At 26.4% G+C, this 25,209-nt stretch overlaps 1 protein-coding gene across 1 annotated transcript; it reads left to right on the top strand.

Moving 5' to 3' along the window:
• Positions 1-2,265: 2,265 nt before the first annotated feature.
• Positions 2,266-11,105, top strand: LOC129972795 (uncharacterized). Its single transcript, XM_056087066.1, has 2 exons — positions 2,266-2,403; positions 6,605-11,105. The coding sequence occupies exon 2, from the start codon at positions 6,619-6,621 to the stop codon at positions 9,685-9,687; it is 3,069 nt and encodes a 1,022-aa protein (XP_055943041.1). The 5' UTR covers positions 2,266-2,403; positions 6,605-6,618; the 3' UTR covers positions 9,688-11,105.
• Positions 11,106-25,209: the final 14,104 nt, after the last annotated feature.

The following is a 25,209-nucleotide window of genomic DNA, read 5'->3' as shown; positions in this document are numbered from 1 at the left end:
TGGTGAAGCTTTATAAGCCAGATAACAGCGTCTACACAGGCGATATTACTTTTATCCAGTGGTCATGTTACTCCGCTATGAACCCAAACATTGCGAGTTCGGTCCTCACTGTTTTCAATAACTACAACTTTATTTTGAAATGGAAGTTTTTAATGCATTAGACGGGAGAAGAGCATGAGAGCTAATTCCTAATTGCAACTTCATTTTGTCCATTATTTTACATATCAAAGTCACGAAATGCTTTGCAAAATATTTCGTGCTGCATGTAAAAAAAAAAAAAAAAAAAAAAAAAAAAAAAAAAAAATGAAAAGAATGTGCCTTAAACTCACCTTTAGATATTTTATTAATGTTATACTAAAAAATTTACTAAAGTGTCGCTAATAAATGTCTGATTATTTATAAACAATATGACAGCAGTATTTCAATTCAAAGTTAGCAAATGAGAAGGATATGTTTTTATAAACATCATTGATATGATGCTCAACAAATATAATTTTTTAAAATTAAATTCCCAATGTCCTTGCAAATTTATATAGTACAAAGAAGAAGAAATATAGTATTCTCTATAAAATAATTCTTTCTGAACATTTGACAGAAATGTCTTAAAATTAAGAAAGCATTTTACACTTCACAAATACTTATCAGAATTAGTATAAATAAGCAGCGTGTGATCTTGATGTCGAAGTTTGCTGTTCGATCTTCATAGTAGGATAATTTTTCATTCAAAATTTTAAAACATTATATTTTAAAATTCGGATTTTATTTTCTGCGCTTCCTTTGAATGAAATGACTTTAAAACTTCCCAAGATAATGTTCTAATTTTCCCCACTTTTCACTATAGTGTAGGTATTCAACATATATACCCTGCATGTATTTACCCTAACTGAATAACATTTGAAATTGCTTTTTCTATAAGTTATTCTTTCTTTAGTTTTTATATGTTGGCTCTAATATAGTCCACTGATATTTTCGTTAAAATGGCAGACGATCAAACGCATTATTAAAAAAAAATTCGTTTTTTTTTCTCCTTTAAAAAAACGAATCTATACATCTAAGAGAATCTATTCAAGTGATATCATTGTAGCAAGATGTGATGATCGAGGATAGAATCTGGGACATTGTGATTCGCAACCGAATAACTTGACCACAATACAAAAGCAATTGCTCGTGTAGCGTAACTGTTAACTGGCTCATAAGCTTCCACCGCAGACTCTCCTTCCAGTGAGTCGACCGATATGGCTGTCGAGTCTAATGCACCTGTACCCATTTGAGTAGCGCCAAGCGTTATTGCGAGCTTGTGTGTGTGTGTGGTTGCTGTTGCAAGCCAAGTGAGTCTGACGGCTTTGTGTTGCTGTGGGTAGATGGCGCCTCAACAGCTGTACGAAGGTAGAAGGTTCATTGTCCGAGGTCATCAATGTGGCGATTGGTATGAGCGAGGATAGAACCTGGGACATTGTGGTTCGCAGCCGAGTAACATGACCACAATACAAAAGCAATTGCTCGTGCCGAGTAGCTGTTAACTGGCTTATATTCTTTCACCACATTAAAACACATTAAAAACATTATTGCACATGTCATTTATCATTTACTTTCATATTGTTCGACTGTATACTGTGATATTACTTTTTTTTTGTTCAAAAATTGGTTAGATATGTAGAAAATTCCAAGATGAAATTGGTGCATTTTCGCAATAATGTGAGGTTATCTATAAAGATAATAAATGGTGTTTTTTTGTTTTGTTTTGTTTTAGATGGAAGTGGGATCTTTGGATACATTTATTGAGACTCAAATAGTAAAGCACATGGTAATAGTGTGTGATTGGCTATCATTAGTGCAAATTCTTTTCCACCTTCTCCTCCTGTCCAATCCAATTCAAATTGGATTGGACAGGATTCAATTCAAATTGGATCATCATTCATCCAATCCAATTCAAATTGGATTGGATGTTATACTTTTGGTGAAAATGGTTGGTGAAATGTGCATGAATGAATAGAAATGCGCAAAATGGGCTTTGAGGAATTAACTAGCTTGTTTGACCTAAAATAAAAGAAAGATATTAGCTGATTCGCTAAGTGTGTCTAATTATATAGCGTTTCTGAATTTTAACAACCTCTTCAAGTTTTTTTTTATTTTTTTTAGTTACAATGCTATCTGAGAGGCGAATTGTAGCTAATTGCTTTTCTTTATTAAACTATATTTCTGATAGATGTTGGCAACAGTAATACGCAGAAATTTGAGTTTGGTTTCAGTTCGCGTCTGTTTTATCTGTTTTGAAATTTGTGCTGCGAAAGTAATTTTGCTTGATCTCGCAATATGAAAATTTTTACCAGTTATAAATATAGTTCAAATTTTGCGTAAGTTTGAATCCTATTGAATTAGTAATTCATTGGGATGAAATTTTTGGTAAGTTAAATGAAATTTAAATGATCGTCTATATTATCGACAAACTTTAAATGTACTAACTTAGGATTGAAATGAGTATTTGTAAAAAATAATTAAAATCTTTTTTTTAAATTTCAATTTGGGATTAATATTTTAAATTTCTTTATAATTTTCTTTTTATTTCCTTTTTATGATGTGTTTTGAATAGATATGTTTCATTTTAGTAAGTAGACTATAAGTTTACTATAAAAATAGATTTCATGTTGTTATAATAGGTATTTTCATATTAGTAGAATTATTTATCCTCGCTTTGAATATAATATTTCAGTTGTTACGAATTAAATTCATGAAAAAAGTCTTAAAAATTTTAAGAGCAAATATTGAGTTAAATTTTAGATTTATCTTTCAGGGGGAATACCCGCAATCATGGATTATTGTGCATGCACGATTCGTTCGTTTTTTTTAAATCAATCATTATTTTTTCAATTAGTTATAATTTTATTGTTCTATTCAATTTTTGGCTGAATGTCTTTAAACTATTATTAACTTATTAACTATTATTATTATTAACTAAAATTATGAGCATTTTAAATTACTGAAGTTGATGCACATGAACATGAATTTAAGAATCGTATTCTTTTGTGATTTGTTGCTACTTGACATTTTAAAAATATTTTATATTTTTAAGTCGATAAATTTTTAGGAAAGAATATATCATGAAATTATCTAATTTTCTTTATTTTAATGATTCTAGTTAAGAATGAGCATAGCCGTATGGATTTACAGATAAAATTTTTAAATATATGCTAGAACTATTCTGTAATATTAGAGATTAATTCTAAAATTATTTACCTTTCTAAAATTATTTTTGATTTAAATTTTGATATTTGTTGAAAAATATAATATTTTGCTGTATTTAGAACTAAATCTTTTTATATGTATTTAGATAATTTAATTGTATACTAAAGCTGGTTTAATTTTTTTAAAATTCCTTGTAAATGCTTGTAATAACCTTTAATGCTAATGAGATATGCCGTAGAAGAATTTTATATATATATATAGATGAAATATATATGAAAATTTTTTGTTACTACTTGGAAAAGAAAAATGCTCAAAACGAGAAAATATAAAATGGTGTTTGAAGCTTAAATACTAGCTAATTTTTTATATTATTTAATGGGCACATTATATTTTCTTATTCGGACACATTATTATTATTTATCTTTCAGAATGACTTAAAAATGAATCTTATACAATTCACATCTGTAAAACATGTTGATTTTTTTTTCTCTACTCCCTACCATGTTAGCACAGAATTACCATAATCATTTCACAATGTTAAGGACACTGGAATGATTGTATGGAGATAGATATTGGGGATTGTTTATTAGCAAAACATCACCATTGTAGTGGAACATGATACTGCTTGTCAAATTTAGTGACCATTATTATTTGCTATATTATTTAAAATTACTTAAAAAATTTGTCAAAATTAAATTTTTTTATATATGATTGCATATAAAATAAATTCAGATATATATATATATATATTATGATAAGTTTATCATTTTTAGAATATTCTATAAATTGCAGGAATTATCATATGAAATTTCACAAAGCAACTAAGTATTCCTAATTGCAGTTGTTTTTAAGAAACATTTCTCTATTATTGCGAATTGTGAAATTATTACTTATTCTTTAGAGACAATAGATTCTTCTGGTTAAAAACTTTCCCCAATAATACAAAGCTGTTTTAAGATACAGCTTTGTATTAGTGATATTATATTTATGATATTTTTAATAAATTTCCAGTTATCTTGCAAAATAAATCTTTTAAAATTATAAATGATGCTTGAAAAAATAAAGTATTGCTTCATTAAGGCAAAATATCATGAGTAAAAAATAGCTGCAAATCAGAAGAGTTAAATATTACTAGTCTTAGAGAAAGATACTAAATTATAAACAGATATATTAGAATCTAAAAAAGGAAATATTGTTATGATTGAGATTGATTGGTAACTATCTATCCTCAAGACATATGAGAGATGTATACATGTGATCTATTCGTAATAAGAATACAAGTATTCATAATATCTCTTTTGTGAAAAAGTTTGTCAATTAATTTTACATTTAAATGTTGAATGCGTTCACAAAGATGAATGGTAATTGAATGCACTACACATTGTTCAGGCAAATGTCCTTCAGCTGCTCTGAGGTGGTTTTCTTTGATGGAAAAGTTTTACTTGATGCATTTGTGAAGGTTATATTTCAGGTAATGAAGCACAGTGGTATAGGTGTGTGATAAACTCTGATTATTCCAGATTTTCGCCAACCTTTTCATGAAATTGAATGCCTTATGGAAATGGATCAATAGGAAAGATAAATGATTTTCAAAATTAATTATCCTAGCACTTATATTACAAGTATGTTGTATTATACCCTTGAAACAAGAAAGGTGTGGACATTGTCAAAATTAATTCAATAATTTTATGAAACTCTCAAAAATCCTTTCTGATTTTTATTTTGCAAGTTTTTTTTAAAGAAAATAATAATCAAATTAAAAATTTCATGAATTTTGATAGGGAAACTAATCCTATTTTTAAGGAATTAAGTAAAAGAATTTTTTCTTTCTCTATGAAAACAAAATTTATTTATGTCTAAATCACTGAGAAAAGAAGATTGAAAAAGAAGACACCTGCTGAAATTATCATTATTAGATATGAAAAATTATTTTCTTGAAATGGACCACAATAAAGCAACATCTTGTAATTTTATTTATTTATTTATTTTTGTTTTGTTTTGAAAAGAAACAATCATTTCTGTAAAGTTTAAACTCTTTCATTACTAATCTGGCCCAATTGGCTGTGCAAGTTCTAACCTAGTAGGCCGATTTCTGTTTCGAATGAGAGATGCAGATTGTAAAATGAGTTATCATCAAGGATGTCCTCGTTTTGTAATTTGAATCCCTCCTTCGAAATAGAGACTGACCTGCTAGAATAGAATTTGCATGGATGGGTCAGTAATGAAACGGTTAAGTCACTTGGTAACAAAATATCCTTTGCATTATGTATTTATTTTTTTAAATGATACTTTTTTTCAATGAATTTGTTTTCTATTATAAGTTTTTCAAATATTTTTTTTTTCTCTTTTCTTTGTATTCCCTTCCCATTTCAGTTATCTTTACCTCTGAAAGTACACCCTGTGATCTTGTTACTAATACTATTGAATTGCTTTACTGATCTGGATTACAACTATTATTATGTCAAAAAAAATTTCGATAAGGTTGTAAAAAAATAACTATTTTTAAATAATTATAAACTTAATGATTGATGAATTAAGCTAAGTAGGCAATTTTCCTTTTACAACTAATAATCACTATTTATTCTGTAACTAAAAATCATTTTGGATACTTGTGCGTTTACCACATATTATTGGCAAACGTAGTTCAAAACACTATCAAAATATCTTTGGTGGGATTTTTTTGGTGATTTATAGCTGATTGCAATAAACGTGACATATTTGATGGTTTATTTTGCTAAATACTGGAATGCAATTAATAGACAAATACATCTATCTCTGCAAAAGTTTTAAAATTTTAAGAATTCAAAGAAGATGATAAAAATACTTTTTAATAATGATAGGTGTAATTAAAAATAACATTATAAGTATTCATACAAAATTAATCACAGTATAATTATTTAACTTTCTACATGTGCATATTATGTAAGTGAATTTTGTACTTTATATATTACGGGTAAAAAGTCCAGTGGCATAGTGGTAGCACTCCCAATGCACAGGTCTGAGGTTCGATCCTTGCCTGTGCAAGGTTGGCTCAGCCTTTCATCCCTTCAGTGTGTCGATAAACTGAGGACCAAGCATGCTTGGGAACTAACCACATTAGGCTGACCACCTAACCGGGATATATGCTTTGCACCCCAGGGCCCTCAGTCAAAAAAGCAGATATGGGCACTGTAGGCCTTGGCCCACATGGCTGTTTTACCACTGAGTTTAGTTATATTGCATTTAAATAATTATATTCTTAATCAGACCTTAATTTTAAATAATGTAAGATTAAGCAAAATAAAAGTTTAAAAGATAGATTTTAAAATTTAGAGTATCTTTCATTGATTATAATTAATTAAATCTTTTCATTGATTATAATTTTTTATCCCATTAACATTTAAAAATTCAAAAGTTCTAATACTTTTTAAATTTTTTTTAGATATCTGATTCTTGATGATTGCTGATATCTTATGGCGAAAAGTTTGTTCAGAGTCAATAATTAAAATGGATGAAGAAAATGCTAATGAAGCTCTATATTTGTATAATGCTGTGATTGAATATATTTATTTTTTGGTTGCACTTATTGAAGCAGAAGGGCCAAAAAGTGTGGTCAATGTTGGAAAACATTTGCAGTTTTTTAACCATGATATTTATGGCATTGTTAATATGTTTAGTGGTGAAGACTTGGCTGAAAAAATTGGTACCATGTTATTTACTACAACACCAATATTTAATGTCAAGGAAGGGGTTTTAAACCTGTCACTTAATGGTGAATGTTTTAAACGAGCTATATATAAAGATCTTTTGATAAGTAAAATAGTTGACTCAGTGTTGAGAGGGATATGCTGTATTAAAGATATATGTCATAACCTCAACTTGAACAACATTATAAGGATTGAAGAGAAAGATTTAACTGTAATATTGAAAAAATATCCTTACTTTCATCTTGATTCAAATAATTCAGTCATTATCCGTCAATTTCATGGACTTTTAGGATTTGAAGATCATGCATACAAAACAGTTGTTCAGTACTTTCAAAGCTATCTGCAAAATATAAATGAACTGACGTATAATGAAGTAATATTCCATGAAAAATTTATTCCTTCCTGTGCAATTTCAAATCCACTATTTTTATTTTGTGTTCTTCATGTTTGTTCAATTTTTAAATGCGAGAAAAATAAAGTTAAACTTCGGAAAAAATTCCGAAAAAAGTATGGTAATCAAATAATAGATATCGAAGAATTGAATGGAAATCTATCAAGATCAGTTCCAATTGGTTTACTTGTGTCAAGAGCTCTTGGCAGAACATTATACAGCTGGACTGGTGAAATATCTGAACTAACAAAATCCAATGGTTTGATTCAATGTGTTGTTACTTTTTCTAATGAATTCCAAGGTATCTTTATTATCTACATATACAAAACAGCTTTAAAACATATCTGTGAGACTGAAGATTTAAATGATTACCTTAGTATCCGTGACATAGTTGAATTTGATGCTATATATTGTGATGAAGCAGTTGACCAGTATATATTTTGGCAAGCTACACGTATCAAAGTCATTAAACAATCATTGAAGAAAAATAAATTTAATTTGAATGTTGACATTAAAGCATACATGGAAAAAGTAAAACTAAGAGACAATTCATTTAATACAACTTCAAGGACTTGCAATTTAAGAAACTGTAATGCTGATTTCTTGGTTCTTGAAAAAAATTTGAGTACAAAATCCCAAATTAAAGACAATTCCAGCCCTTTTTCAGATTTAGATACCAAATTATCATCAAAAATGAAGAATACTATCTCTAAGAAGTCTGATAATTTGTCCCAAGATGTATTTGAAAATTCGTTGAACAAAACAGTTACACTTGTATCTCACTCCATGCCATTAAAAGATAGCAAGGAAGGAAATCTGTGTGATTTTAAAAATGTGGATGACGTTAACCTGTTTACTCCGAGGAAAGATCATAATGAAAACAATGCTCTTATTTTACATCCATGGTACTTTCATTCCTCTTTTGTGTTTGGTAAAGTAAGTGTAGCATCGGAAAATGATGGAATAGCTATCACAATAAATACATTTAAACAAAATGAAGTATTTTTTAAATCTGAGGTAATTTTTTCTGAAAATACAAAAATAACTCCAATCAAAGATAGTATAGTACTACTCTACATCCCATATGTTGAATCAGAAGATTCTGTTTGTGTTGCAACATTGGTATATCCACTCAATCCTGAAGAAACTGTTCTGTTTAAAGAAAATATTACTATTGAAAATTTTGTTATGAACAATTTTTCTCCTATTGTGCAAAAACATCTTGGTGCTATTTATTCTTGTTTCTGTGGTTTTACACATACTTTAATGCAAAAATTGTTAATATCACAAAAATTTGAAATAAAAAGGAAAAAAATAGCTAAAACCTTTGACTTCGTAAAAAGCTTACGAGAAGCTTTCTGTTTCTCTGAAAAAACTTTAACACTATTTTATATGTTGATAAATGAATTATTTACTCTAAATTTGGGTTTCAGTTATACAAAAATCTGTTCTGGTCTAGCCTTTATATTTGTGCAAGCATTTTCATTTACTGTTTGTTCAAAGAAATTAACAATTCTAAGCAAAGGAAAGAAAACCTTCAATTACCATAATCATAGAAGAAACCATAGCAGTTCACATTTTTTATCTCATATAAAGGCAACTTGCTCTGAAATATCAGAGGCTGCAGTTGTCTCATTAAAAGAAAAAATGAATTTATTCTCGCATGAAAAATTTGATATCAAGGAAGAAATTTTAGTTGAAAGGAATGATTCATGTCTTTTAGAAAAAGAAAGTGATATCAAATTAGATACTGCATTATTACTAGCCAAACCTTTTGTTAAAGAAGGTAATGAAAGTTCTATTAGCATAAATTCATATAAATCTTGTAATTCAAAAAGTTCAGAGGAAGTTTATTATTCTTGTGAATCTTTACCTGATAAATTTGATGCATATTCTGAAAAATCTCTGCTAATTCATTCAAATAGCACACATCTCTTCAAAGATGATGACTGTAACAATACTATTATTTGCAATGAAATTAATTCACCATCATTAGCTGGGAAAAATTCTGATCCATTAAATGAAGAAAAGGATATTGATGGAATGACAGTGAGCAACTTAAGCAAAAAATACACTGAAAAATTTGAGCTTGCTGATAAGTCAGATTTTAAGGTGAGGCATTCTTCAATATTTAAAGCCAAAAATAAAAGGATTAATCATAGGATTATTTTATCATCCTCTAGCCATCATTGTCAAGAATGTTGGAAACCAAAGACTGAAACCACTGCTCATATATCAACCATAACAAAGTCTTATTTATATTTTTGTGTTAATTTGAATCAGCAAGTTGCTACCCTTGGATTTCCCAAGCATCTTGTTTCAGAAAAAATACTAAACAAATTATCCTCGTCATCTGCTATTAAAATTGGGATAATACCTAATATTTTGATACATTTTTCTGATGTTTTGTATATCAATCTATGCTAAAATTTATATTTTAGAAAAAAAAATGATATTTTTTCATTAACTCAATGATTATGTACACTAAACATAAAACGCTGATATGAAATACAATCTTTACTGGAACAATAATATTCAAAATTTGTGCAGTTATAATAAGGAAACTCTATTACTCTTATTATATATCTTGTTTCTGAAGAGATATATCTACTGGTAAAACTGGTATAGCATCTAATATGCTTTTACATTTTTCTAACGTTTTGTGTAACGGAAACTACCTATACTAACGTTGATATTTTGAGAGACTAATTTTAATACTTTCCTGTGAGCTCAGTAGTGATATACACTAAGCATAAGAGATGGTACAAAATATTGTTTCGCTGCTATTATAGTCATTGTCAAAATGTGTGCAGTGCACCAAATGCAGCAAACTGTTTCTCAGTATGATGAATTTTTTTAACAATTTTACAACTTAGTTACTGGTGAATTAACAGAATTGTACTCCAATTTTATATTGTATTAAATTAACAATCAGAAAACTAATACTGATTGAATAAATATTATTTTAAGTCTAAGTACTGTTTTTAAAGCAGTTTGTTGGATTTTAATGTGAATTAATAATATAAACACTGAATCTTCTAAAAAGTGATATTTTTTTATGGTGCTCAAGATGTAGTGTTTTATTGCTGATAAAAAATATATGTGAAAGTTTGTAATTTTTTTAAATGTGCTTTATTAATGAAGCAATATTAATGAAAGATTATATTTTCCCTTTATGTAAATACAGCATATTTCATAATTCATATTTAAATTGTTTTTTAATCAGTCTTTTTCCAGTTTTGAGAAATGTTCAGTTTTCTTAATATTGATTTAAATTTATTGTTGTTTTTTTAAAAAAAAAACTGGTCTTTGAAAGACTTTAATTATTGAAAAATTCTATCTGCAATTTATTGATGTAGTAATACTTATGACTGATTTTATTTTCCCATTTGATGTATACAGTGTGTTTTATTATTCATATTCAAGTTATTAATTGAAATATGCTTTATTAATAAGAGAAGTTTTCCTAGTTTAGAGGATTGTGTAATTTTCTTTATATTAATTTAAATGTTTAAAACAATTGGGCCAATGTAAAGGGAATGGTGATTATATTAATTTTTGTTTAATTAAGAATTTTTAAACATCTGGAAAAGATAATCAGAAAATTTAAATTTTCATTAGAGAAAAGTATTAGTTTTTCATTTTTATATAAATGTTAATATTTTAAGGAAACAATTATATATATGCTTCTATTTATTAAAAAAAAAACTGCATGCATGATTAAAATATGGATGTACAGAAGTTTTTATAATTTTGTCTAGTCATAAATCTTTTGTAACATGGTTTTATCTCTATCATGATATTACATTGCAAGAAAATTTTATATTTGTATTATTAGCTGGTCTGTTAATTTTTTTGTAATGTTATGAGTGCCATGTTTTTTTATATACATTTTTGAAATAAATATTTCTTTGTAATTTTGTTTGAGAATTAATGCTTGAGTGTTAAAAATAAGATGATAAATGTCATTAATAAACAAAATTTGGTGATTTTTTTGTTGAGCATCTTTAATCAATCAGCTGTTTAAATCTTTAATTGTTATCTAAAATTAAATAATTTTATAACTCTTGTTTTTATCTTATTAATTTTCCTAATAACTCATTACTGAGAAAATGGCCAATCTTCTCTTTCTCCCTCATTTTTTCGTATCCCAAAATTTTGTTTGGTTTTACTTTTTAAAGCAATTTTAATATTCACTCTAAGAACAGTTTTGGCTTAGAACATTTTTAAATTTTGCCTTTGCTTCATTTTATTAATCACATATTCTGATAATGATTAGTTTTAGAGAATAGTTCTATCTTGGGGTGCAATTTTAGACAAATTAACTTTAAGTTGGTCATAGTGATAAAATGTCCTTAGCTTTGTGGCTGAAGGACATTAAATCTAACACTGAGGATTTAATATTCTGTTTCTTGTATTGTATGGAAATTATGAAAGGCAAGTGTTACTTGGCTAGATTTTGAAATTATGAAATCATTTCCACAATAATTCACATATTGCTTTAAAATAAAACATTAATCCAACTGTGGGAATGGTAAGAGGTATAGGTTCTTCATATGTATTACTCGAAATAGTTACTGTTGCCAGTGCATTCGCCTAAATTCAACTTCCTTTCAAGAAAATGTGACTAAAAAGAATACATCTAAAAATGTTTATTCAAAAGTTAAAATTTTTGATTAAATAAAAACTAAAGATAATTTTTTTCATCCGTTTATCAAGAATATGCATTTGAAAGCTTGAAAAAATATGGTCATATTTTATCTACTTAAAATTGCTATATTTTAGGAGAAAAAATGTTTTTTTTATTTTAAAGAATTTAATTTTAAAAAAAACAACAATTGAGTTACTGAGTGTTTGATGAAACATTTCTTCTCAAATGATCCTTTATCACAAGCAAAATATACATAAACTTTTCTACAGATTGCTTCTTTTGATGTGTGGTAATTCTCTAATGACTTTGGATTAACCCCTAGTGTGCGCATTTACGCCAGAACTCCCGTATTTTTAAAATTTTGTTTTTGAATTTCAGGCACGTAATCTATTTTTCTCCAAATCCATTCTTCTAACGATGTGTCTATAACTCCAGCGCATTCACTAAAATCACTCATTAGTCGCATAGTACGTTTTGTAGTTTTAATATTTCATTATTATTAGTTTCATTATCAGTATCAGGTAAATGTATGCTTATTTCCTCTGATTTTTCAGAATTCCACCAATCACCTAGTGATCTTCATAGTTTACACTACTCAAATTCATTACGGTGTTGATTTCAGAACTTGTTTTATTTAAAACATCGGTCTTAGTAGATGAAAATATTTAAGAATGAAATCCACTGACTAACAATAATTTGGCTGGACTTGTACCAAGACAATCTAACAGTAAACAATATGTGACAGTGATTTATGATATCAATTTAAGTAATAAAAGTTTTGCTGGATTCAGTACACTAGAAATTTTAAACCAAATTTATTATTAAATTGAACAATAACTTCAGTCGCATGACGAGCATAACTTGTAACTGTATGGGATGAAAAACCAATGACGAACTGTACTCATCATTTTACAGGAAGGGGTAAGAATAATATAAACAATGGTACATTCAAAAATTTAGTCAAAAAAGATATAAAATTATGTAGGAAGATTCCTCTCATTGGCTTTTAAATTTTTTTTAGATATATAGCAAATAAACATTAAAACAAATTACTTGAATTATAGTTTTCTAAGAATATAGAATCTTTTCTTCAATTATAGTCGAAAATATTTAATTTTATATCAGAAAACAAAATCAACATTGATATATTTCAAAATATTTAATTTTATGAACAAATAAATTTACAGAGACGAGTGATCTAATAAAAATAAAACCACTTTCCTTCACAAAAGCTATATTAATAGAATTTCTCTTCAAAGCACAGTTGTCAAATTATTTTGTCTATATACCATCAGTTTCATTTACATTTGCACAGTAATACAATTTTAAATCACAATGTAGATAGTTTTATGTCATTAAAAATTGATAAAAATAAGACGAAATAGTTAATATTAAACTGAAAATAAACAGATATTTAATACATCTCAATATTTTTGACTAATGAACGATAGGAGGTTTAAGGAAGTGATCTAAAACAAAATTAGACAAAAGAAACAATGATATCAAATTACACAACGGTGTTTGTTTTTAGGAAAAAAAAAAATTAATATTCCCAGGAATACTCATATATAACTGAAGAAATCTCATATATTCTCCTTTTTAAAAAGAGAATCCATATATTTGAATTGGAGGCACAGTAGAGTCAAAACGAAGGTAAAAATCCTTTTGCTTGAAAATAAAGTTAAAAGGAACTAGGGCTTCAGTTATTAGAAGTATTTGTTTTGAAACTTGGGTAAGACAACATAACAATAATTAGATTTTTAATAAAGATAAAAAATAAAATTAATAACTTATAAATAAATCCAATAAAGTTGATTTCAAAACTCAATTCGAAATAATTATTAACTAGCCCAATAGAACTGATAATTGTACTTCTTTCAATCCATTACATCAAGAGCTGCATTCTAATATGACCAAATAAATTTAAGCAATTATTTTATTTGATGAAAAAAACTTATCATCGTGCTAAAAGAGCTAACATCTTTTTTTCAGTTGCATTTATTGATAGAATATCTTTTTCTTTCGTGCTGCAAATTAAATTGCCATTTCACTGATATAAAATTTTATACTACTGTTTAATAAAACAAGCAGTAATATATAGGTGTTGTAACCAGAAATCTTAACATGATTAATTTTTTTGTATAATTTTAACCATTGGTATTAAAATAAATTTCTACAATTTATGAAAGAATTTCATTTTCTCCTTTTAAATTCAAGTAAGATTCAAATATATATGTAATGATATTTTAAAATCTAATTTAAATTTAATTAATTTCCTAATTTTTAGCTCAATTCAGCACATATTAATTTCATTCTAAAATATTATCTTATTTCCTGATCCCATTCCATTTTTTCGATTTAATTTAATGCAACAGAAAGCTCTGTAAAAAATGCTTTCGTCAGCAGTTCCCACAAAAACAAATTCTTTTATAATTCCCTTACCTTAATTCGACATGTGTAGGAAATTCCTACCAAAATATCACAGTATATATTCACAGGGATAAAATTTTCATTAGCTTTTCCTCATTTCTCTTGTCTTGTTCTGCATGATATGTTTCGTCACTTCTGCTTGTACATAAATCCTGCCTTCCGGGATGAAATAAAGCGAAGTTAAAAATTCTAAGTGTCTTCACTATCTTCGGCCAAGATTTTGTTTGAAAAATTATGGTTACATATTATATATATGCATGGTATGTGATAAATTTTTCTTTATCCATGTCTCTCTCAAAATGTAATAGTCGTAAATTAGACTGATTTAATCAACCTACCCATACTAAGAAAATTGTTTAAGCATACTGACCTACCAATTCTTTTGTTCCACTTTCTAAATAAGGGAAATTTCCCTTTGTAAATAAATGAAGTGACTGTAATATATATATATATATATATATATATATATAAATTTCTAAACTTATTGATAAACTGTACTACTCTGTAGAAAATATTTTCATCATCTTCATGCTATGGCAAAAAATAAACTTCTAACCAAGAATTTTTTGTAATATGCTCAGAAAACAAACCGATTTCAAAAATTTCATTAATGACTACAATCTATTTTGAACTGTCTTCAACTACTTACTTATTTACAAAATAAATACTAATTTAATAAAGCATTTTAACCATGAAAAAAATTCAATTCATCAAACAATGCACTTTATTCACATTTATAACAAATAAATTCCTCCTTAGGAAATTAGATAATAATAATAAAATTTTAATTCAATTTCAATGATTATTATACAATTAAATTAATAGGCTAGAATTTAAAAACAATAAAATAGGATTACTCAATATATAAAATGAAGAATTATTTTACACTTTTTTTGTATGAGGCGAAAGATACATTCATACTAAAATAGTAAGATGTATGGTACGCCCCTAATTCTCCAGATTCTGCAACATCTATATTTTAAAAGCTTATCTACAATAAAATCATTTAAATATTAGATAAAAAATATAGTGAAATAATAATACAAGCAAATAATATGCTTATAATTAATTTAAAAAAAAACTTTTATCAAATTACACAGTTTTATTAGGGGGACAAATATCTTGTGTCAATTTACAAATTTTTTGTAACTACATACATATATATCAACATTACTACATTTGTTGGAGAAAAATATTATAAATACCAATATTCCAGATTAATTAAGTTCAATTTCACAGACCTTAATTAATCTGAAATCTTGATATTTTATATTTCAATTTGATGTTTTCAAATCTTCAACAAACTATCTACACTCTACGAAATTCAATGAAAGCTTCAATGCATTTTGTAATAATTGGTTTATTGAAAAAGAAAATAAAATAAACTATATTAGCTACATTTATTTAGGATGAAATAATCATTATTCAAAATCATAGCATTAACAATTTTGCTGTATTTTTCTCTAAATAAATTTCATATTATAAAAAGTAATTTTTTTAAAATCAATATATACTTGCCGCCTTCAAAATTTGTTTCGATAGATCTAACAGTTTTGTTAGCTACTTTGTTGAACTTGAATATAAACAGTGATGGATATAGTGACAAAGGCTGTTATTCCATAGGAGCGAAAAGGTACAGTTAATAGATATCAAAATATTTGAGAGTAGCTACTTTGTTGTATTAATATTTTTTTAATTAGGTATTTGCCAGTTTTATGACATAATTAATCATAAATATATACATATAGTAAGCAATACTGCTTTTAATAGATTAAATTTATATTTTAAATAGTGTGTTAAATAGAACACTTAAAAGAAAGTATAATTTATATCAACCATGAAAATAAGCGTGTTTTTAAGCTTTATAAAAGTTAATCAAATAGAAAACTATTTTAAAGGAAAAAGACTTAATAGAAAATAAAAGTTTTTAAATTGTTAAGAATTGAAAGTTGCTTGGTCATGAAACAAAACCATTATGAATTTTTCTGTAATGTCTCCATAAAGATTCCTTTCTTGTAAATATAAAATTCATCCATAATATATAAGGGGAAAAAGATATTTTAAATGGATAAATCATATACATAATAGAATACAAAGCATTTATTTACAATTACTTTCTCACGATTCGCTTTTTAGGCAAATCATATTTATTTGGACATGAAATGAAGTCTTTATGAATTCTTCTGTAATGTCTTTGCAAAGAACACTTTCTGGTAAATTCTTTTTTGCAAAGATGGCATTCATATCTTCGTTTTCTCGCAATAGTAAAGCTGAGATTTGGATTGGGAAGAGGTTCAGTCTCAGAAATAGAAGAAGTATATGGACTTTTTTTACCATGTTTTCTCCCATGTAGAGCGTATTCCCCAATACTTCTGAATACTTCACAACATATATTGCATGGATATGAATGTGTATCACTATGAAATTTCAAATGATCCTGAAAATACTTTTTGTCATTAAATCCTTGAAGACAAATTTTGCATACATGACAAGCTGACAAATCATGAATTTTTAAATGGTTCAAAAGATCAGATGATAGAAAAAACTTCTTTTTACAAATATTACAAATATAAAAACATTCAGCATTTAGGTGCATTAAAGATTCCGAGTGCTTTCTAAACAGCCCAAAAGAATTAAATATTTCAGAGCAAATAACACATTTAAAGGGCTTATTTGTGTGTTTTCTCAAATGTATATCATATAAAGCCTTATTGCAAAACGTTTCAATGCATATTCCGCACATGTAAAAAGGACTTTGAGAGTGAGCCCTCATATGATTATTATAAACAGATTCACTATAAAAATTTATATTACATTTATCACAAGTGAATGCTGCTGGTCTATTATGAGTAGCTATATGCGTCTCAAACAAAGATTCCAAAGAAAATTTCTCTTCACATATTTGACACGAAAAAGGCCTTTCATGAAAATTGCTGCAAGAATGATCTTTTAATAATGATCTATCATTAAAAGTTTCACTGCATACAGTACAAACATATTGGAACTGATCAGAATGCAAATCCATGTGGTTGCAAACCTCCTCGATTGTCGGAGAAGAAAAAGAGCATACAGAGCAACAGAAAACTGAGGTTCCTTCATGATCAGCATGACTTTCATCTTCAGAAATATATAGTAATGCTTCAGCTAAAAAAAAATTAAAAAAAAAAATTAAAAAGTAGAAAAGAATTTGCTTAAGAGCTAAATAGATATTAAAAAAAAAAAAGCATTTGTACAAAAAAACAAATCTATAGCTATCCATTGACATGATGGGTGAATGACTATCAGAAATACAATGTAATAAATAAAAACATTGGAAATTGCTATAATTTGAAAAAGCAGATAAAAAGAAAAGTTCAAAAAATATCACTGTTTATTGAAATCATAATAATGTTACAATTTTCCAACTTTTATGGAAAATACAAAATTATGGCTTCATACAAAAATCTTATACTATAATAGTTACTATATATTTTTAGTATTAAAATTAATGTAATCTAGATAAATAAAATACAAAATATTTTTTAATACATTACATTTCCAATAATTTAAAAAAGTCATTAAATCAAAACATTAATTTTCATACTTATGAACCATATATTCATTTAATAATTACTAATTTACATTATATTGTTTGTCATCCAAACATAAATGTAATTATATTCAACAGAATCAAGTATAAAATATTAAGGCTTAGGTAAAAAAAAAAAAAAAAAAAAATGTTTAATAGATGAAGGGGAAAAAACGTTTGACATTTTTGTCTCCCTCAATCTGCAGAGTCAAAAAGTGTTCATAGATTTAAAGGTTCTGCTAAGAAAATAACTTTTCAAAGATTCAACTAGCAATCTTTAATTTTAAATTTATATAAAACTGACATCCATGTTATTATCTAATCTAAAATAATAAATTATTTAAAAGTGAAATTTGAGGACAAAAATGAAAAGTATTTAGAGAAATAAGGAAATCATTCAGAGAAAGAAAACAAATTTTCAACTTAAAAAACCTTTTTTCCATACAAATTCTTCAACAAAAGAGTATAGAATACATCACCATATATAATATGAACTTTAAATATTACAATAAGAACATTACATAATTAAAAATATTAAAATAACATACTTTTAAAAAAGAAATGAAATAGAATAGAAATTTTAGCTATGAAAAAAATTTAACAAATTGCCAATTTTTAAAATTTATAAAGAATTTGTATATATTATTATAAAGAACTAGAGAACACAAATTTTAATTACAATCAATTTTCATACATTAAAAAAAAAAATCAAATTGATATAATAACTTGCTTTTTATGCATAATTTTTACAAAAAAATTACACTGTTTGCCGTTTTGCACAAATATTTAAAATTATCGAGAAATTTGAGTTACGTTGAATAATTACATAGAAAAATATTTTTAATTAATTATTTCAGAGAAGATATTTATTAAAATGTTAATATGACATGGATCTTGTTTATATAATAAAACTGACACTTAAAAAAAGATATGCACTTACAACTGGAAAAATATTTTAAGTGGCATGAATAATTATATGTTATGTTGATTAAGTCAATAATTGTACTACCGAAAAACTTAAGGTTCCAATTTTTTTATGCAATTCATGACTACTATTAAGCGTTTAGTATAATATTTAGCCTAATTATGAATTATATACACTGGAATTATAATTTATATACACTGGGGATAACATAAATGCAATAAAAAAATTGAAAAAATATAAATATTCCTTAGAACAAACTTTTAATTACATAATTTCTCACAATAACAAGAATACATGCATAAGTAAGTGCACTTAAAAAAAATCTAAAAATATTAAAAACATTTAAATTATAATAAGTCTGAAATTTAAATAAATTTTTTTTAAAAAACAGCATTTTTTAATATCAAATACTGTGATTTATGAAAATACAAGAGAAAAACACGAGGAAAGAATGTTTCTCTTTCTTACTAATTTTTTTTTTTAATTTCGTCTTTCCTTCCCCAAAATGATCAATGAAATAATTTTAAAAACTTCAGAGTTTTATTAACAGAAGGACGTTTTATTTAAAAACAAAATCAAATTTATAAGTATTGAAATGGGTTCTCAAATGCACATTAAGATTTCCTCTAGCGGTAAAGCGCTTCTGGCATACAGAGCATACATAAGGACGTTCACCGGTATGAATTCGAAAATGCTTTACAATCCAAGATTTATAACGAGTGGAATAAGAACAAACGTTGCAGCGAAACATTTTATGTGTGGTTCCAGAGTCAGGAGCTGTTGTTCCAGATTCAGGTGCTGTTGTTCCAGATTCAGGTACTGTTGTTTGTTCATCAATCACCAAGCCTAAATATAAAATAAAAATATATAAGATCAATTTTTATATTAGCAAAAAGATACAATATATAAGCATTCTCAAAAATAAAAATTCTTGGTTGTTTTTTTTAAAAAAACAACTCAATTTTAAAATTAGGAAATATGATTATAAAGTTCAATTTCATAAAATAACTGAGCAATAAATATAAGATTGACTCAAATTATAATTTAATGAGTAGATTTATGAAAATAAAAAACAAAGCATTTTTTGAAGATTACACTTTGTGAAAATGTATTTAATTATTATAACTTATCCAGGTTTGTACACAATATTATATATAAGTAGAGGTTCAGTACTTATAAACACTGAAATACAAAAAAGAACAATACTCCAATATAATTAACATACTTTATATTTTTTATGAATGTATTTAGAATAATGGAATCAAGAATAATCACATTCTTTTTAATCAATTTGGATAGTTTCCCCCTCTCTTCCACATAGTGACACTAATCAGCTGCCAAATATGTCATTGAGGATAACAATTCATTTCAATTAAAAAAAAATTGAATGGTGATGGAAATATTTAAATATTTGAAATTAATGCATTATAACGAAGTCATAATTTAAATATTTACCGCTCAATTATTTAATGCTCCTGTGCATTTTAAATTTATATTATCAGTCCCCCCCCCTTCACCAAATAATCAAATAGCACAAAACTCTTTTTACATTATCATGATTTAGGTGAACAATTTCAAAAAAATATAATATGAAATGATACAATATTATCTCTTAGAATTAATGAGAAGTGTTTCTTAAACACTCTACTGATCCTTAACACAAACATATACATCCATCTTTTGTTAAATCATAAAATCATATTTTGATGAATGATGTACTGAAAGCCTTGCCACATTCATTATATTTATCTGAACACACTCCTTATGAATACAAGAGTGTTTTGAAATGAGAAACTTCCAGTTTAATGATTGGATCTTGCTTCTTTGATGGGCATAGTAATTTTGGAAGGTCAAGTTAGAACATTTTAATGAAGGGATTTTCCTCCCATGGGAAGGGTTATACCATGCCCGGTAATGGTCAATAGGATTTAAACTTAGTTTCTACTTCCAAAGTAGAATTTTTATATAAGCTTTAAGATTACAGTACATTAAAATAGAAGAAAATGGAAAATTAAAGGGGGTAAAAACAATGAAACCAGCCTCAAAAAAAAAAAAAAAAAAAAAATAATGGTTATTTAGGGTCATCGTCAAGCATGGATTCAAACCAGACAAATAGCTATTAAGATGGTAGTCATGCAATTGCTGTGAATGCTTATGCAGGACTAGAGTCACTCTTTTGTGCTACACTGAATATCCCTACAAAACACTTAATTTTACATCAGAAAAAAAAAATCACCAGTTATATATTACAAACATATTTAATTTTATGAATAAAATAGCTGATCTGAAATTACAAAAAATGTATGCATCTTATTATTTTCTTTTCTTTAAAAAAGATTATTATTTTCCTTCAGAGAGGTAAACAAGTTGCATCAGAAATTTTTACTTCCATCCATAGATTAATATAATTGTTTCACCATAGTACCATCAATTTGAATTTCTCTATCATTCAGAATTTCTACAAGTGTAAGAGCTAGACTTAATACTAAAGTCAGAAAATGCAAACAAAAATGTTACAAGCTTTTTTTTTTTAATCAACCTAAATTTTATAAAGCTGAAAAAGAAGATAGATTAAGATTTCTTAGAGAAAAAAAATCCATATTTTTAAAAAATATGTGGGACTTGATCTTATAGTAATTTAACAAATAAATATAAAAATAATTTTTAATAGAAAAAAAAGAAAGAAAGAAAACTGTTTTTATCTCTCAAAACTTTCAAATTATTTAAATGACATACTTGATGTACCTTATAATGACATATTTATGAACATAATGACAACACTTCTGCCTTCAATTAATACTGGTAACATAAATTACTTATTACAATTCATAAATACTTCAGAAAACTTTAATAAAATAATAAAAATAACAAAAAATTTAGAAGTGAAAGATAATCAGTGAATATCACTGATATATATTAAAAAGAAATCCTTACTATTAAGATGAAAACAGTTAAGTATTTACATTCATCTGCTTTTTTTTTAGCAAATGAATAATAGGGTATCAGCGATCTTCTTCAAAATAACATTATTTTCCTTTTCCTTGATTTAAACTTTAATAATAGTTTTTTCTAAGGACTGGCAAGTCAAATTACTTTACCATCAGTTTTATTGACAATGTACAACTAATTATAACGTCTTAAATCACAGTGTTAGTTTTACCTTTCTTGTCACAGAGATGCTATCAATGAAAAAAATAGAAAAAAAAAAAAAAAAGTTAATATTAAGCTAAAAATAAACAGTTAAATACTTAATTTCCTTTCAATATTTTTGACTAGAGTGATAGAAGATTTAGGTGATAAAACAAAATTGGATGAAACTTAAAATAATAATAATAATAATAATAATATTGAATAAAACAACAGTGTTTGCTTATAAAACAATGCAACAAACTCTTCCTGAAAAAATTTCATATCATTTCTCAATTACAAGAAAGAATACCAGCACATTTGAACTGGAGCTACAATGAATTTGAAAACCTTAAAAATAAATTTCAAAAGTACTATCAGTTACAATTATTAGAAACCAATACAAAATATTATTACATTAATTAGATAAAAAAAAATTTAATTATAAATCAAAGTAAACAACTTTAGATGTAAATAAATCCTAAGAATCTTATTTCAAAACTCGACTGGAATTATTTATCAACCAATTTAATAGCACTGATGAATGTATTTCTTTCAACTCCATGCATCAAGAACTGAATTCTGATGTGACCAAATTAATTCTTTGTGAGAATAAGATTGCCTCTGTAGTTATTATTATTATTACTGAAATGAAATATGCTCCCTGTCAATTTAAAAGAAATATTATCCTTTTTTTTCTGGTTACTTAGTTCATTTTTTTAATAGAATAAGGATAATCAAATCATTTTTCACTATTACAGATTAAATTAATTTTCCCAACGATAAACATTTTTATTATACTTAAAAAATTAGGAATGTTGTGAATCATGAAACCTTACAATACAGTTACTGAAACTTTCACAATTCTAATGACTTATTAAAACAATCTTTTACAATTTATGAAGAAATTCTATTTTTTAAATTTAATTTAAGTAAGATTTAAGCTTTAAAACACACTAATTCTAAAAAAAGTAGTGTATATTTTTTCACAATTTATATATATATACATATATAACCAATCAAAGAAATATTTTGAAAACGAAACTAAAACGAAAACAAAATGAAATAGTTTCGGAATTGCAACTAGAAATTATTTCTTATTCAAACTAAAACCAAAAATGGAACAGGAGAAACATCATAGCATTTAGAGAGTGCAAATTCAGCTACATCTAAAACACAGATGAATTGAGACAAAAGTAAAAAAAATCAAGTTAATAGGAAATTCAAATTAAACCAAATATATATATATATATAAAGAAATTATTCTTTATCAATGTCTCTCTAAACGAATAGCTGTAATTTAGATTGATTTGTCCAACCTCTCAGCATGAAGACCTTTCTTTCAACCACTGTTCCAGTAATTTTCACTTTCTAAATAAGAGAAATTTCTTTTTTAAGGGATAGATACAGTGATTACAATTTCAAACAACTTTCTCTGCATTTGGATACTTACTGCTGAATTTAAGCAAGGATTTAGCTTAAATAAATAATAATAATTAAAAAAAACTGTCACTCTAAAAAAAATCATTGCACATTTTTACATATTTTAAAATATATGTGTGCACACATATATGATTCATTTTTTATCTGTATCCTTAAAATGACGTCTATGTTATCTACATCTATCAAAATTTAATAGCTGTAAATTTGTTTTTCAAGCTGTTCAATACTGAAGACCTTAAATTACTGCCCTATCAAGTTTTAGTTTCACTTTCTAAATGAATGAAAATTCTATTTTATATTTATTAATGTTGTGACTGCTATAACAACAACTGTTTCTCATTTTTCAAAAATATTGGCAAACCATTCTGTATAAACTTTTCCATCATGGTGATGACATGGGAACATCTGAATATTTTCCTATAAATTCTGTGTGACCAGAAGGAAGAACTTTTTGGTACTTCGATTTATTTCATCCCAGGAGACATAATTTATATAGATAAAAAGAAGTAAGAGAAGTACAACACGACACGAGAGACTGAAATTTTTCCCTTTAGTGATTTTACAATGAGATTTTGATAGGGATTTCTTTTACTCATGTCAACTTGGGAAAAGGGATCTTAAGTATCTTTGAAAGAATGTTGTAAGTATTAGGGAATTTTATTCCCTTACTCAAAACATGAGAAAATGCTAAAATTGGCAGTTTTATAGAGCGCATATAAAATGAAATAAAAAGTTAGAATTGGATCAGAAAATAAGAGGACATTTTAGCATGAAGTTAATATGGGTTAAATTAAGATAAAAATTAGAAAATTAACTAAGATTTAAATTAGATTCTACAGTATCATTATATATATATATATATATGTAGTATGAGCCCCTGTGCTTCTATCTCTCTCTTTCCCACCCTCGTCTGCAGATGGCAGTAGTGTTGCAGTTAGACGATGAAGCATGCAAGCGAGGCAAACAGGAGTAGCAGAGGCTTGGAGTAGAAAGTGTGAGACTTCAAAGTTGAAGGAGCATGTGTAAATCAGGAACCTTATTATCAAAACCTTGTAATAATAGACATTCTATGTCTGCATAAAGGGCAACCAGCCCTATACTTTTATTCTTTTTTTCATGTTCGTGTAGTCCTGTGTCCATCTATTAAAATGTAAGAAAGATAAATGTGTAGTTTTCTTTTGATTGAGAACACCCCATGGAACACAACCCTGCATATATAATGTACTGTAATATTAGTATTTACTTACTAATTCAGGCACCATAAATATATAAATACAAGTCAATGGAGAATCACTATTTCAGATTAATCAATGTTTGACTTCACTGTTAATTTCAAATCTGTACTAATTATCAGTATTTCACAAAATTCAATGAAATGCAATTCATAGTGTGTTTTATGGAAAAATAACAAAAATCTACATTGGCTAAATTTAATGAGTGTGAAATAAATGAAAATGATCAGAAAAATTTTTCATTAGTATAATTTTATAAAAAAAAAAGAAGCCTTTTTATTTAACTAATAAAGGGAATGTTAATAATTAATAATGGAAGGCACATTAGATTTTTTCAATTTTATCAGTTTTATGCTGATATGTTTAAAAGAAAACAAAAAACATCTTTAAAAACTTCAATGCAGATGTTTAATATGATCTAGCGCAACAATACAAGTCATAATATTCAACATTTATGTTATTTTTAAAATTGCAGCTGAAAACATAATATTCCAATCGTTCATATTTCAAATAGAAAAAAAAAAAAAAAAAAAAAATTGCAACAGAAATGAAGAGCTGTAAAGTATATGAAACT

This window comes from Argiope bruennichi, chromosome 6, assembly GCF_947563725.1.
Source record: "Argiope bruennichi chromosome 6, qqArgBrue1.1, whole genome shotgun sequence".
Classification (NCBI taxonomy): Eukaryota; Metazoa; Arthropoda; class Arachnida; order Araneae; family Araneidae; genus Argiope; species Argiope bruennichi.
The sequence above is the reverse complement of the archived record's forward strand: the minus strand, read 5'-3'. Positions and strand labels throughout refer to the sequence as shown.

Coding starts and splice junctions, on each gene's coding strand:
- LOC129972795 (XM_056087066.1), top strand. CDS start 6,619: ATGATTGCTGATATCTTATGGCGAAAAGTTTGTTCAGAGTCAATAATT.